This window comes from Rattus norvegicus, chromosome 8, assembly GCF_021556685.1.
Source record: "Rattus norvegicus strain SHRSP/BbbUtx chromosome 8, alternate assembly SHRSP_T2T, whole genome shotgun sequence".
In the NCBI taxonomy this organism is placed as follows: Eukaryota; Metazoa; Chordata; class Mammalia; order Rodentia; family Muridae; genus Rattus; species Rattus norvegicus.
The window spans coordinates 52,330,158-52,345,677 of NC_141541.1; the positions used below are offsets into that span (position 1 = coordinate 52,330,158).

The following is a 15,520-nucleotide window of genomic DNA, read 5'->3' on the forward strand; positions in this document are numbered from 1 at the left end:
GCATGTTCCTGTGCTGGGAAGCTCATGTGGAGGTCAGAGGATAGTTTTTAGGAGTCACTTTTCTCCATTGTGGTTCCAAGGATCGGATCAGATATTCAGGCTACCAAGCATACACAGCTCACCAGCCCAGTATTCTAACGCACTTGTACATATACTGATATTACCAAATTTATTAGTCACTGCTCTATTGCTGTGAAGAGACACCATGACCAAGGCAACACTTATAAAAGAAAGCATTTAATTGGGGACTTCCTTACAGTTTCAGAGGCCTAGGCCATTATCACCATGGCAGACAGCATGGGGTGGGGATGGGGGAAGGGCAGGGGGAGGCAGGCAGGTGTGATGTTGGAGAAGTAGCTGAGTGATACATCCTGATCCACAACCAGAGGTGGGGGGTGGGGGGAGCCAGCCACTCTGGACCTGGTATGAGCCTTTTGAAACTTCCAAGCCCACCCACAGTGACACACTTCTTCCAACAAGGTCACACCTCCTAATCTTTCTTAAACAGTGCCACTTCCTAAGCATTCAAATATATGAGCCTATGGGGGCCATTCTTATTGAAACCCCCACACTGGAATAATGGTATATTATCTTATCTCCTTACAGATTTACCACTTCTTTTTGTTGGGTATATACAACCTGCTAGCTTTTTTGAAGTATCCAATTACTGGCACCCACAGTTAGCCCACTGTGTTATACAACACATCAGAAATTGTTTTCCCAGGGCTGAGGGTACAATTCGGTGGCTCAACCCCCAGCACTTCATACAGAAGCTTTTTTTGTGTCTGTTGACCATCTTTCTCCAGCCCCACCCCATTGACTGGATCTTCTCCTCAGCAGATTCCTCATCTCTAAACCTCATCAGGATCATAAAGATGGTAAAACACACAGCATAACCGGCCAGGCATGGAAGCACGTGCCCTAGTCCTGGCACTGAGTGAGGATGATGCTGAGTTCAAGGACAGCCTTCTGATTCTCAGAAACCATATAGTACTAGGGGGCTGGGTAGGGGTGGGGATGTGTTGCAGGGGAAGGGGGGCATGCTATTCAGGACTCAGGATCAGTTTCTTTCTCCATAACAATACCCCACTTCTTGGCAAAGGAGAAGTCACATTTATTGCACACTTAGACCTCATAATTTACCAAGAGTGGTTGTCAGACTTTACTGTTCACTCCAAACCCTTCGTGCAGGGTTCCACTCGCAAGGTTCTGACTTAGTATCTACAGTGGGTCTTTGCTTTAATATAGATACCCCATCTTCCTTAGAATAAAGCCATCCCCAGACTTTTCTTAATGTCCAAATGGATCTTCTCCCTATTCCCTAAGATTTATGCTTTTTTTCCTGAGAGAATCCTCCCATTTTTACCCAGCCCTCCCCACTGTCCCCATCGAAGCAGATTTTTTATGACCAGACACAGCAATGGTTGATAATTCTCATCTCAGCTTAGTGCTAAGCGTTAATCTAAGCAACAGGCTGCTCTAGACAAGGATTTGTGTGAACAGTTGGTAAGCTTTATGGGGGGGGGGGGGGGAAGGAGTGTGGTGGAGTTCTGTGGGATCCAGAAAGGACTTAGACTGGAGACTCAGGATCTGGCCCAGTTGTTTCCAGAACTCTGATTCTTTGTCCACTGTGATCTCTCTTGCCCACCAGCTGGCTCAATTCAAGATTTTAAATTTGTCAAGAATAAGAGTCTCTGCTGGACAATTGGGGAGATGCTGTTCAGAACAGAAAGGAGGTGACCAAAAAGGAGAGAGCTTCCTCCCTTCCATGGTACAGCAGCAAAGTTCATCCTCTCTTCCTTGGCTCCTGAACACAGACATGGAATGGTGGCCTTTCTTGAACTCTGGCATGATGATCTTCAGAGACAGTCTTGCTTTTAAAGAGAGTATCTGTCCCTGTCTTCCTGCTCCTGGGCCCCCACAGCTGAGCAGTCCCCTCCCCCACATTCTCTCTGCACCATGATTTCTCACCATAGGCCCAAAGACGACTGCAGGCATGACCTGAGACCCCTAAAAAATGAGCCAAAAATAAATGTTTTGCCTTGTATACCCCATAGGTTTGTTTGGTTTTTTTGTTATAGCAACAGAGACTAACATACAATATAAAATAGCAACATTAGCTTTTTGAGAGGGTATTTCTGTGTAGCCCTGACTGTCCTGGAATTTATTGTGTAGACCAGTCAGAGGTCTACCAGGATTAAAGGCACCATCACACCCAGGTATGACATAAATTTAACTCAAGCATTTAAACAATTATTCTACCGCTGAGCTACACTCATAGCCCCTGAAGCACCACCTTTTTCTCTCCTATGTGACTTCCTTTGATAGGAAGTGAGGGGTTCTCTAAAACTGCAGAATGTCATGTTCTCTATAAAAGTCTTTCTTTTAGGATTTTTTTTGTATGAGTGTTTTCCCTGCATGTATATCTGCATACCACATGCATGTTTCATGCTCACATAGGCCAGTAGAGGGCATCAGATCTCCTGGAACTGGGTGCTCAGAATTGCCCCTAAATCCTCTGGAAGAACAGCAAGTGCCCTTAACCACTGAGCCACCCCTCCAATCCATGTATATGTTACTGCTGTGACGAATATCCTGCTCAAAGTACTTTAAGGGATTAAGGGACAAAGGGTTTATAAGGCTCATAATTCCAAGTTACAGACTATAGGGGAGTCAAGGGTCAGGAACGTGACACACATCACAGTTGAACAAACGTACACATGCCTACCAGTGTTCAGCTGTTTCTCCGTTACAGATCTGCCTGCCCAGGAAATGGTGCCACCCACAGTGGGTGGGTCTTCTTACCTCAACATAATCAATCAAGCTAATCCCACACAGACATGCCCACAAGGGGTCAGCCCGATCCAGACAGTCCCTCTGAGACTCTCTGCCCAGGTGATTCAAAATTGTCAAATTGACAATTAACTATCACCACTGGAAACTGAATTTATGGTTTGCTAGGTAAATACTATAAGGTCATGATCTTAACCAAAGACTGTTTCTTTAGCTTCCTTCCCTCAGTAGAACTTGAAGTCTTGTAACACCCTCTGGCTCATCTTTTTTGCCTCTAAAGGACCAGAGTTCAATTCCCAACATGGTCTGGGGATGATTTTTTTTCACCTCTTCCTGCTACAACACACGGAAGGATCATGCTTTTCCATTTATTACAGTCCTGAGCAGTTTACTCATTCATTTAATATTCAGGCACTCTTCTGAGGGTGTGGACTTGTCCCACAGAAGCAGTCTCCATAGTTCCTAACTCCTGGGTCCCTGTATCCCCATCGCACCAAACCCTTCAAAGTTAGGGTTCAGTATTTTCAATTTTTGTTACGTATGCACATGAGAAAATGAGGCGCTGCGCTGCAATCCTTCTAAGGTGCCTTCTGTTATTGGTTATGAGGAAGCCTCTTCCTGGATCGTCTTTCCTAACTTCTACATGTAACTATGTCTAACTAACCATCTCCACCGTCATCTTCCATGATAAGCAGGATCTTCCTGAGCTCCACCCAAGCCTCTCTTCTGACTCTGGCTCTCTGTCACTCTTGTCCTGTTTGCAAGGCCCTCCAGCAGCAAAGTCCCAAGTTCGTATCTTTGTGTTTTTAGTAATCTGCCTAAGCTATAGCAAAGACTCAATAGGAATTGATAGATTGTTTTTTTTAAGTCTAGACTAGAGTTTATTCAGGGCATGGGGAGGGGAGTTGAGAGAGTAAAGATAAAGAAAGTCAGGGAGAGAATAGAGGAGTTAAGGCTGGCCATGAGAGCATGGTGAGAGATGGGAGAGGGAAATGAGGAGGGAGGAGGAAGAGCAAACAGAGCAGAAACAAGAGCAAAATCTTTTTTTTTTTTTTTTTTTTTTACTAATTTTACCTGTATTATCTGAGACAGTCTTTCTCTGCATAGCCCTGGCTGCCTGGAACTTAGACCAGCCTGACCTACCACTCAAGAGATCTGCTGGAGGGCTGGAGAGATGCCTCAGCAGTTAAGAGCACTGGCTGCTCTTCCAGAGGTCCTGAGTTCAATTCCCAGCAACCACATGGTGGCTCACAACCATCTGTAATGGGGTTCCATGCCCCTCTTCTGCTGTGTCTGAAGACAGCTACAATGTATCCTATACCTGAAATAAATAAATAATTCTTAAAAAAAAAAAAAAAAAAAGAGATCTTCTGGACTCTCCTGGATGCTGGTATTAAGGTGTGTATGACTACATCTCTGTAACAGGCAGTTTTCACAGTGAGAAACCAGGAGCTAAGTATGGCAGTACATACTTGTAATCCCAGCACCCAGGAAGCAGGGCAGGAAGACAACCAAAATATCTGAAGCTGTGCCTCTCAAAGCAACAGTCCTCATTATCCCCATCTCCCACTGCAATACAGGATTTCTATGTAGTCCTGGCTGTCCTGGAACTCTCTCTATAGACCAGGCTATCCTCAAACTCACAAAGATCCAGCTTTTAAAAGCCCCATTTGTTTGAGCAGTCTTTAAATGCTGGGATTAAAGGCCTGCACCACCACCATCCAAGGTTTTTCTGTTTTTTGTTTTTTTTTTTTTAATAGTTTTAGCAAAGCTGGGAATGAAAGTCAGGGCCTTGTTTACCAATTACAAAACAGAAGAGCCAAGTCAGAAGGAGTAGTTGAGGAAGATCCTGCTGAGCATAGATGGAGTTAGACATAGTCACCTGGATAGTTTAGGAGGCTTCATCCTGGAAGAGGCTGAAGTTCAGAAACCCTTCTCTGGCAGCCATCTAAAGTCCCTGAGAGCACCCATTCCCTTTATTCATGGACTGACAGAAGCAAACGAGAGGGAATGTGCTTGGGAATAGCCGAACAGGGGTTATGGGGACGGCTTGGTCAGTGCTTGCTCTACAAGCACAAGGATCTGAGTCCAGACACCCAACACTTACATCAAAGTAACCTAGTGCTGGGCAGGGGCAGAGAAAGGCAAATTCCTAAGCTCCCTGGCCAGCCAGTTTGCACATACCACATTCCTGCGGACACAGACACACTGAAACATATACTACACTTTTTTTAAGTTTTTGAGACAGGGTTTCTCCGTGTAGCCCTGGCTGTTCTGGAACTCATTCTGTAGACCAGACTGGCCTTAACCTCAGCAATCCAATGCCTGCCTCTGCCTCCTAAGTGTTAGAATTAAAGGTGTGGTTCTTCTTTTGAGTAATTTCAACTTCAAGCTCACAATGAAAGGGGCTGGTGAGATAACTAAGCAGTTAAGAGCACTTGCTGCTCTTGCAAAGATCCACACTCAGTTTCTAGCACCCACCTGTCCAGTTCCAGAAGATTGGTCACCCTCTTTTTACCTGCATGGATACTGCTTGACTGTGGTATTCTTACATACACAGAAAAACAAGTGAATATACATGTGATACAATCTTATCAAAATAGATCCACTCTTAGGAAACTATATAGACACACAATTTTCTAGCTTGATTCCTGGTCTTGAGTACTTGCCATTCTCGGAGTGACTTCCCGAACCACCTCCATTCCAGATTCCAATGCAGCCTACCCTAGAGGCACAGGGCTGTAATTAGAACTGAGGGTGCAGTACAGCTGCCATTTGTATCCATTCTGTAACATTGCAGCATTCGCTCATGGCCAAGTACATGGAGCGTCCCTCCACAGAGGTGGAAGATGCCCTAGAGGAAGGGACCTCCTCCTCTAAATGGGCACACGACAGCTAAAGAAGCCGTCCTGGTTACGAAAGGGAGAGGCCTGACTATCCAGCTCTACTTCTAGGCAGCTATATCCGTTACTTAGTTAATTGCCATCAAACTTGAGAAATAAGTAACACCCCAAGTGTTTCTTTTATTCCCAAAAAAATAACTGTCACACACACACAGTATCCCAATCCTGTCCCTGAAGATAACAAGTGTCCCTGGAATGTAAAGGGAAACCTTGAGAGAAATGGCACCTGGTTCTCAATGCTTAACTTACAGTGAGGAAACGGCCCTCATAAGGAACAGTCCCTCATCCCTGGGTCGATGGGAGATTGGAATGGATGTGGACTAAATATTTACTCACTGTCTAGCATGCCAAGGGAGTATGCTTAAACCTGGTAACAGCTCCTGAGAACATACATGTAGGATTTCCTCAGTGAATCCAAACTCCCCAGAGTCTACAGAATGATGTCTCCTGAGTCAGAGGGGAAACACTGTTCTCAGCACCACTTCTAAAGGGATCCAAGAACAAAGGCTGCCCGCTGGGCACTGCTTCCTGCCTGGTTCAAACTCCAAGATCTGGAGTAGGACTGGTCAGGCTCTGCAGCCTCAGCCCATCTGGACGTCTGGCTCCTCGGGTATCCCTTGAAGCTTTTCCATCTCTCTTGAGGGTGCTTCAGAGACTGGCGGGGGCTCTCCTGGGGCTTCGGACAGCACATAGTAGACAAGGTCTCGCTGGCCTTGGGCATCTGTCTGACTGACCATATGGAGGGCAGAACTGGGGTTGTCCTGAGAAGCTGAGAGGGCTGTCCCCTCAACAACCCTACCTTCTTCTTCTGTCTCTTCCTCAGGTCCTGGCCCCCCTAGCACTGTTTCTAGAACGATGCCCTGGAGGCTGCTCTCATTCAGTGCCAATCCTGGATCTGATCCTTCTTGTAGCTGCTGCAGCAACTGCTGTGTCAGCTCCACACTCTCATACCGAACTAGCTGTAGCCGCATGTAGCCATCCTCATGCTCCTTGTACCTGGAGGAGACAGTAGACCAGCAGAGGATGACGAAACTGAAGGTGAATATACGAATATGCTATGGGGAAGAATCTTAGGATTCTGTGTGATAGAACTGAAGGTTAAGAAAAGGTTTCTAATGGAATCTGTAGAATAAGGTTCAGAGGAGAGGACTCCAAATGGAAAAACTAATGCTGACACCCACACAGTACAGAGACTGATCAGCTCTGTAACAAGGCCGTGTCCACCGTTTAGGAGAATGCCGTGGGGCTGAGGGCAGAGCCTCACTCGCCCTTTACCGCTGACTGCAGCTCAGGAACTCAGGCACTACTTGCTGAGTCTGAGGCTAAGCTTTGCAGTGGAGGTCTCAGCCCTGCACAGAGTGCACTACACAGAGGTGCACACCTTTCATCTCATCCGAAACAGAGAGGCAAGTGGACCTCAGTGAGTTCAAGGCCAGACTGGTCTACATAACAAATAGGCCAGCCAGGGCTGTCTCCAAACAACAGCACCCCCCGCCCCAAATCTTTGCTCCAACACTATTTTTAAGGTTGAGACCACACATAGATGGTAGGTATCAAAATACCATAAAATTTGGTGTTTTTTTTTCTCCCTTGTTAAAGTCTGTCTGGCTGGTGAGATGGCTCAGGGTGTAAAATGCTTGCCATGCCTGCCTGATGAGCTGAGTTCGATATATGAACCATATAAAGGAAACCAAGCCGTGCCCCGACTGCTACAGGAGCACCCCTGCCTCCCGCCACCACCATTCATACAACAATAAACAAACAAGGAAGTGTAGAAATCTGTGTGGAACAATTTTTAAACTCACCGAAAACGAGGGTGTCCTGAGGGCCACTTGAACTGGTGCTTCTTGCGAAGGTGCACAGTGAGGTTGTTGCCACGAGTGAAGCATTTGTCACAGACATGACATTTGTACCTTGGCTCTGAGTCTCCCTGACAAGAAGGGAGGAGGAAATGGGGTCAGCTCCTCACTCATACTCCTGCCAGCCCTTCCCCACCAGCCACTCACTTCATGCACTTTGCGGTGATGGGACTTGACGGAGCTGAGCGATCGGGCACTGAAACTGCAGTTCTCAAAGTCACACCTGTAGGCTGACTCCTTGCTGTGGGTGTCCAGGTGCTTCCGGAGGTCAATCAGATTCTTACAGCTGCAAAGAGAGATCAGGAGGGGTTGGGGGCATAGGAAACCCTGAAACTTGAGCCCTGAATTCTGTACCCCAGGATCCCCTTACCTGTAGTCACAACAGTCACATTTAAAGGGCCGGTCTTCACTGTGTCGAAAGCGCATGTGATTCCGGAGGGAAGAAGGCAGTGGGCAGGTCATGTCACACAAAGGGCATTTATAGTGATTCACTGAGAAGCAGAGAAAAGGCTCTGAGCAATGGACTCATGGGACCTGGAAAGGAAAGCAGGGAGGCTTGGGCGCAGGTTACTCACCATGGTTCCGCATGTGATCACGCAAGAGCCTCTCTGTGGCAAATCTCTTGGAACAGTGGGAGCACTGGAAACGCTGCTCTGGGGTGGGAGGCAGAACAAAGGGGACTGAAGAGAACAGTGAAGGACAGAGGAGAGGGGAACCATCCCAAACACAAGGGAGCCACCCAAGGAGCAAAGGGAAGCTACAGATGGGATCTGGAGTCCAGACCTGAGTTAAAGCCCCAGCTTTACCACTTACTAGCTGTATGATCTCAGGTAAGTGACTTAAGCTCTCTGAGCCTCAGTTTCCTCATCTGTAAAAAGGGGAATAAGAAGCCTACCTCATGGGGCTGTTGTGAGGATTCCTGAGATAACTGATGCTGAAAACAGTAAGTGCTGAACATTGTCTAAGTGAAGTCTAGGAGGTGCCTGATCCCAAAAGAGGAAGAGAGCGAGGGTACAGATCTCAGCAGCAGTCACCTCCCCTGGGAAAATACCCTCGTCCTCACTTCAAGCCCACACTCTCCCTCTCCTCTCCAGCCTCTTACGATCCAATGAGGTCTGCCGACGGATGTGATCTAGGAACTTGGTGTTGTTGGCAAACATGCCCCCACAAGTGGGACAGGCCACCACCTTCTCCTGGGTGTGGCTGCGGAGGTGTTCTCGAAGCTTACACCGGTCCTTGAAGGTACAGGTACAGCCTGGGAAGGAAGATCCATCATGTTCCATCCCTAAACACCCTTCCCCAACCTGGCTCTGGTACCAAGTTTCTCCAGCCAGTAGCCTGCTTAGTCTTGCAGGAACTGGTCCCATCCCTGGCTCCTCTAGACCTTTACACCTCCAGAGTTTTAAGCAGAAGCCAGAGCAGAGGGGTGGCCCTACCTTTCCAGCCACACAGCACCACATGGTTGTCCTTGCTGACAGCTTGGTATTCACAGCACAGGCTGTGCGCATCCACGTGCCGATAGAACCACTCAGGATTGTCGAAGACACTCTGTGCCAGGGCAACTCGGGGTGAGGACTGAGTGGTTACAGGGACTCTCACCCATGTCCAAAGGGGGGATTCTTGCTCTCCCCCAAATTAACTTGAGGGGACAGGAAAGTTTTAAGACAAAGCAGTTACAAAAGAATAACTGGGATATACTAGCATGAGTCTCAGAAATATAAGGTACCCCAGAAAGAGTTAAGGTATCTTGAGTCAAGGCCCCAGCTTCCTTCCAACCCCTCTGTCTGTCACTGTCTGCTGACCTCGCAATGCTCCCACAGGCACAGGAAATGGTCAGGGGTGTCAGGGATGACGTTCCGGCTCTGGAAGTCCAGGATGCAGGGGCTGAGGTCAGCCTGGCTTTGCAAGGCTTGCAGCCCCCACTGTTTCAGCTTGGTGTGGTAGCAGTGGAAGTAGACATGGCGGATGAGGTCGGCAGAACTGTCCAGAGAGCAAAAGCCACACTCCTGCCACAAGCAGGAGAATTCTTCCTCTGCAGAAAGGTTTAGAAGAAATGGTCTGACACTTTCCAAGCTCAGTTAGCTTTCCATTTGAGACATTAATAGGACTCTAACCAGGGAGGAACCAGGAGTTCATCCACCACGTGACCTTACTTAATGACTTTCAACTGAATTGGCTATTGTGGACATAATGGGGAGGCAGGAGTCCCAGCCCTTGTCTTCACAGGGCTTTCAGTCAGAGGTTAAGTAACCACATCTACATAACTGTAGCTAGTGGCAAGGGATATGGGGTAAGGTATGGGGCACCAGGCAAACATTACCCAGAGCTAGGTATGCTGGCTCTTAGCCATAATACCAGGACTCAAGACGATTAGGCTGGCAAACTGCCATGATTTCCTGGCCACCCTGGACTACAGAGTAAGACCCTGCTACAAACTGTAAAACAGAAGTAACTTGATGCTGACTGAAGTTAGAGTCCCTCTGTTAGGAGTCAATGTAAAGAGGGCGGTAGTCTAAGCTGAGGTTAACAGCATGTATAAGGCCTGAGACAGGGATCCAGGGAGGAGTTAGGGTATCTTTGGCAAACACACCTCTCCTCAGTTTCTCATGGTCCATGAGGAAGACAGGGCCTCCCAACACTAACGCTCCAGTTCTCTTTTCCCTTCATTCCAGCCCACTTCCTATTTCTCCCATACATCTAAGTACCACATTTTCAACATTGAGCGGGAATTTGCATATTTTAAAAAGCTGAAACTTCAGAAAATAAAACCATTCTTTAATTTCATTTTTTTGTGTATTGACTTTGCGAACAGGTGTGGTATGTAAGTATAGTCTCAGCATCCTCAGAAGGATCCAGACTAAGTTCATCCTTAGCTACATAATAAGTTTAAAGTCAGTCAGGGCTACAGGAGCTGTCAGAGAAAGGGAAAGGAGTAACTGAAACAGGAGCACTTCTGACTAGCCTGAATAAAACTGTTCAACTATCTTCCTAGCTAGGATGAGTAGTTATGATATAAATGTGCTCCAAACCATGTGTTGGCTCATGCTAGTAATTCCAGTATTTGGGAGACTAGAGCAGGAGGACTTCAGGGGGGTATGAGGCTAGCCTGGATTAGTGAGATCTGCCTCAGAAGTAAATGGGGACAGGAGACGGCTTAGCTGTCTGACTACTTACTGCTCTTGCAGAGGACCTGAGTTTGGTTCCCACATGATGGCTTATAACAATTCATAACTCCAGTTCAAGGGAATCCAACATCCTTCCCTGGCCTCTGTAGGCACCAGACATTCATGGTGCACATACAGACAAGACATGTAAAACAAAAAGCAAAATATAAAACTAAAAAATAAATAAATCTAAACAAAAAATGTAAATAAGTTAATACAAAGGGAAAGGGGCAGCTGTGCCTGGTGTCTTAAGCCGTTACTACCAGTACTTGGAGGCACAGGCAGGCAGACACCTTTAATTCCCTCAGTTCTCTATGAATTCAAGGCAAGCATGCTCTACAGAGTGAACTCTAGGCCACCTGAGAATTCAAAGTGAGTCCTGTCTCAAAAAAGAGAAATAAAAATGGGTAGGTGGGTGAGAGAGAGATGGCTCAGCAGGGGGAGGCACTTACTGCCAAGCCTAATAATCTGAGTTTTGATCCCCAGAACCCACATAGTGGAAGAAAAGGATGGACTCCCACAGTTGTCCTCTGACCTCTACACACGCACCATGCTAAGTTCACACACCATACACACAAATATGTAGATGTGTGTTCCCACTCCCATAAAGAAGGTTTAAGGGAAGAGGTCCAGCAAGATGATTTAGTAGGTAAAGGCACTTGTACCAAGCCCAATGACATGGAGCCTTGTCCCACAAGTGGTCCTGTGATCGCCACCTTGATCCATGGCATGTGCCGCCCCACACACAAAATCAAATTCCTTCTCCTGGTAATCATTCTTTACATCCTCGTTGACTGAATTCTCTAGAGATGACTATACAATATTATGAATGAAGAAAGTATAATTAAGAAAATAAGCCTCAGAAAGCAAGAGATGGCTGAGTGGTTAAGATGGCTGCTCTTCCAGAGGACCTGGGTTCCATTCCTAGCAGTTCACTACCTTCTGTTAACTCCAGCTCCTGGAGATCCAACACCTTTACACAGACATAAATGCAGGGAAAACACCAATGCACATGAAATAAAAAATAAATTAGTTGGGCTGGAGAGATGGCTCAGTGGTTAAGAGCCCCGACTGCTCTTCCAGAGGTCCTGAGTTCAATTCCCAGCAACCACATGGTGGCTCACAACTATCCGTAACAAGATCAGATGCCCTCTTCTGGTGTGTCTGAAGAGAGCAACAGTGTACTTATATATATAAAATAAATGAATAAATCTTTAAAAAAAAAAAAAACCTGGGTTCGGTCCCCAGCTCCGAAAAAAAGAACCAAAAAAAAAAAAAAAAAAAAAAAAAAAAAGCCAGGTGTGGTGTGCATGCCTTCAATCCTAGCACTGAGAGGCAGAGGCAAGTGGACCTCAGAGGCTAGCCTGGTCTACAAAATGAATTCCAGGACATCTAGGGCTACACAGAGAAATCCTGTCTTGAAAAAAAAAAGAAGGGGGAGGAAGGAAGGGGAAGGAGGAGAAGGAGGAGGAAGAAGAAGAAGAGGAGGGGGAGGGGAAAGATAGTTTTCTCAACTGTCCTTTTGCTCTTTCAGAACACACTGCCTTGAGCTCTTTCCTGTCCCTTACCTAGCAGATCCTCCTCTTCTTCCTCCTCCTTAGAGCCATGTATGTGCTGCTGCAGGTGCTGAGTGACATGGTCGAAGAACTCCTCCATGGCTGAGCACACAAAGGAGCAGGACCCCCACTCACACTGGAGCCCCAGGTTCTCCTTCCGGGGAACTTTTCCAGGAGGCGACATGGCCTTTGGCCCAGAAGAAGAGGAAGAAATGCAGAGCTGTAAGACTGTGTTCCAGTGCAGGCGAGCAGCCCACCGAGAGCCAGCAGGTACTTTTCAGTATCTCATGGCTTTTTTCAGTAGAGATGGACCAGCACTTTCTCAAGAGTCTGTCTGGTTTCCTGGGAAGAGAGAATAATACTGAGAAGCTAAGGACTTTAACAGACATTTTCTCATATAGCTTCAGAGCATATTCCCATGGGAGACAGAACAATGCTCAGTTTCAAAGAGAGGCAACAAAGTCAAAACCCAGATTCCACTGCCTACCACCTACTACATGTGCAGTCTTGGCCAAAATGGGGAAAACAAAACTTTTGTCTGGAATATGTCAGATACAATACTATTCTGTTGAATGGAGCTAGACATGACTCTGGTTAGGAGCCCAGACTACTGTTCTAGGGGACCTAGGTGAAAGTCCCAACAACCATATGGCTGCTCACAACCATCTATAATGTCAGTTCCAGGGGATGCAACACCCTCTTCTGCTCCGAGGGCATTGCAGGCATGTGATGCAGACATTCATGCAGGTAAAACACCCATGCACATTAAAGTAAAAATAAATCTCAAGGGACTGGAGAGATGACTCAGTGGTTAAGAGCACTGGCTGCTCTTCCAGAAGACCTGTGTTCAATTCCCAGCAACCACATGGTGGCTTACAACTGTCTGTAATTCCAATTCCAGGGGATCCAATACTCTCATGAAAAACACCATTGCGTAGGAAAGAACAAAGTGATCAAGTTTTTTTGAAAAGCCCTCACAAAAATATTATTTTTGATACTAAGGAAGCAACCTATACATAGTGTCTGGGACAGGGTTTCCCTAAGTGGCACAGGCGGGCCTTAAACTCACACTGTAGTGTGCTACAATCCTCCTGCCTCAGACACCCAAGTAGCCGGGATTACAGGTTTGTGCCATCACACTAAGCCATGGTAAGAAGTGTGTGTGTGTGTTTGGAAGTCAGTAGGGAGAGCTCTGTGGTTCCTCAAGAATCAACCACCTGAGGGCTTTGTTTGCTTTTGGTAGTTTCTCCTTGCCCTGAAGCTGACCTACCAGGGAGCAGCAAGGATCCTCCTGTCTACTTCCCAACAACAGGATTACAAGCACTCCCTGGCCTTTTTACAAGATAGGGTCTCTCTGGCTGTCTTGTCTATGCAGACCAAGCTGGCCTTGACCCGCCCATCTCTGTTTCCCAGATGAGAGGATTAAATGCCTGTGTCACAGCTCCCAGCCATTGGAGTTTTTTTTAATGTGGGCTCTGGCAATCAAACCGAGGGCCTCCTGATGTTTGTGAAACAAGCACTTTACTGCCTGAGCCTCCTCTAGTCTCATATTAAGCATTTTATTTGCATTGTGTAATTGGTAAAACTGAGGCAGGCACCATTTAGACCTCATAACCTGAAGCTGAGCCCAAAGTCCATATCCTTACTCCATATAGCCTACATATGAGCAAAAGCACTCTACTCCTTACTCAATTATGTTGTTAAGTCTCTCACCAGGCTTTCAATGCCATAATTTGTCTTTGCCTACCCAATGCTTTACACCTTTCATGTTAAAATGTAGATTCTATTTGACTGAAGGAACCCTGTTTATGCTCTATCTTCTATGTCTATGCTTTACTAAATATTTTTAAGAATATAATCTAATCATCAAGGGGAAAAGAATCCACTCTACAAAGTTGTACCTGCCCTTCCACCTGCACAACTTGGTGTGCATGTGCCTCCCCCCGAACACCCCCCCCCCCAGCATTCACTCACACATGCTCACACCACTAATTTTTAAAATAGAGTGGTGGGGTAAGTGGGGTAAGGGTGGTGGTGCCAGCCTTTGAGACAAGATCTCTTGAGAATTTCAGGTCAGCCAGAGCTACAAAATTAAGATGGCCTCAAAAAAAAAAAAAAAAAAAAAGCCATCACATTATGTGTAAAGGTGTATCTGTCTGAAGAGATCAGATCGATGAAGAAGAAAAATAAAATGAAACTCCTTAATTTTGTCATCTTAAATTACTTAGCCCATGCGCTTAAGAGCACTACTGAGGCTCAATAAGGGTTAGCTTCACGTATCCTTGTTTCTGAGAGCTAATTCGGGGGTTGGGGAGCATCCAACCCACAGGATCCCTACCTGACATTTCATCAATAGTCAAAGTACAAAATCGTCCCATCAACAAATATTAAGAGTATACTGTATCGCTAGGCACCAATGAACTCCGAGCCATAATCCAGAAGGCCCAGGTCCTAAACAAGGACTCACAGGCCAGGTTCTGACGGCTGGACACGGCAACCAAAACAAAGCGCACGAGAGCGATCGGGACACAAAAAGGCCCGTGGGCAAGCTTGCCTGGGCGCTGAGGCCGGGGCCAAGCTTCCGAGGATAGCTAAAACTCGGAGGAGGAAGTAGCCCAACTCCGTGAGCCCAGACCGGAGGGCTTCCCGGAATCAGCAGCGTCAAGCGTGGCGCCAACCGAGTCCAGCCGTAGCGGCCGCCAGACCGAGAGCGCCGAGGCTAAGAGCCGACTCGGACATTACACCGAGCGCTCCAGGAAGCCAGGCCTTCCGCAGGCTCCAGAGAGCCACTGTAACCACCAAGGTACCAGAGATGCAAGCCCTTACTCACCTGCCAGCGCCGCTGGGCTGCCCAGCGCCCCACCCACCTCACACCATATACCCTGAGGCGTTTGAGCGACGACAAGCGACAGCCAATCGCTGCTCTCGAGTCGACCGACAGCCAATGGCCGCTGCGTCTGACAGAACCGTGCGCACCAAAACACGGAAGAGGCGGGAATCGTTCCGGAGAGAGCGTCCAGTCCCAAGGGGTACAGTGAGGTTCGACCGGATGTGGATAATGTTAGCGTCACCTTCAAAAGTGGGTTGGGCCTGCTCCTGACTGTGCGCAGGCGGGAAGCTTTGAGGCTTGAATTCCCACTACTGCGCAAACTCCGCGCCAACCACCTACTGGGCATGCGCTTAGCTTAGCCCGGTCAGTCTTCACAGCATCCGTGGTTCAGTTAGCTGGATTGTTCGCACTGGGA

At 47.2% G+C, this 15,520-nt stretch overlaps 1 protein-coding gene across 5 annotated transcripts; it reads right to left on the bottom strand.

The window, feature by feature from the left end:
* Nucleotides 1-221: 221 nt before the first annotated feature.
* Nucleotides 222-15,164, bottom strand: Hinfp (histone H4 transcription factor). Of its 5 annotated transcripts, NM_001446999.1 has the most exon segments (11): nt 222-6,692; nt 7,502-7,626; nt 7,703-7,841; nt 7,926-8,046; nt 8,131-8,208; nt 8,369-8,423; nt 8,658-8,810; nt 8,992-9,103; nt 9,358-9,587; nt 12,288-12,617; nt 15,106-15,164. In NM_001446999.1, coding segments are annotated over 5 exon segments (813 nt in total). In that variant the 5' UTR covers nt 8,144-8,208; nt 8,369-8,423; nt 8,658-8,810; nt 8,992-9,103; nt 9,358-9,587; nt 12,288-12,617; nt 15,106-15,164; the 3' UTR covers nt 222-6,277.
* Nucleotides 15,165-15,520: the final 356 nt, after the last annotated feature.

What these genes read in the sequence shown, in the direction of transcription:
- Hinfp (XM_087560946.1), bottom strand. Translation starts at nt 10,784, where the DNA reads ATGAATTGTTATAAGCCATCATGTGGGAACCAAACTCAGGTCCTCTGC. An exon ending in TGATCACATGCGGAACCATG is followed by an intron (nt 8,047 to 8,130) that starts GTGAGTAACCTG and finishes TCTGCTTCTCAG; the next exon opens with TGAATCACTATAAATGCCCT. An exon ending in TGTGACTGTTGTGACTACAG is followed by an intron (nt 7,842 to 7,925) that starts GTAAGGGGATCC and finishes CTCTCTTTGCAG; the next exon opens with CTGTAAGAATCTGATTGACC.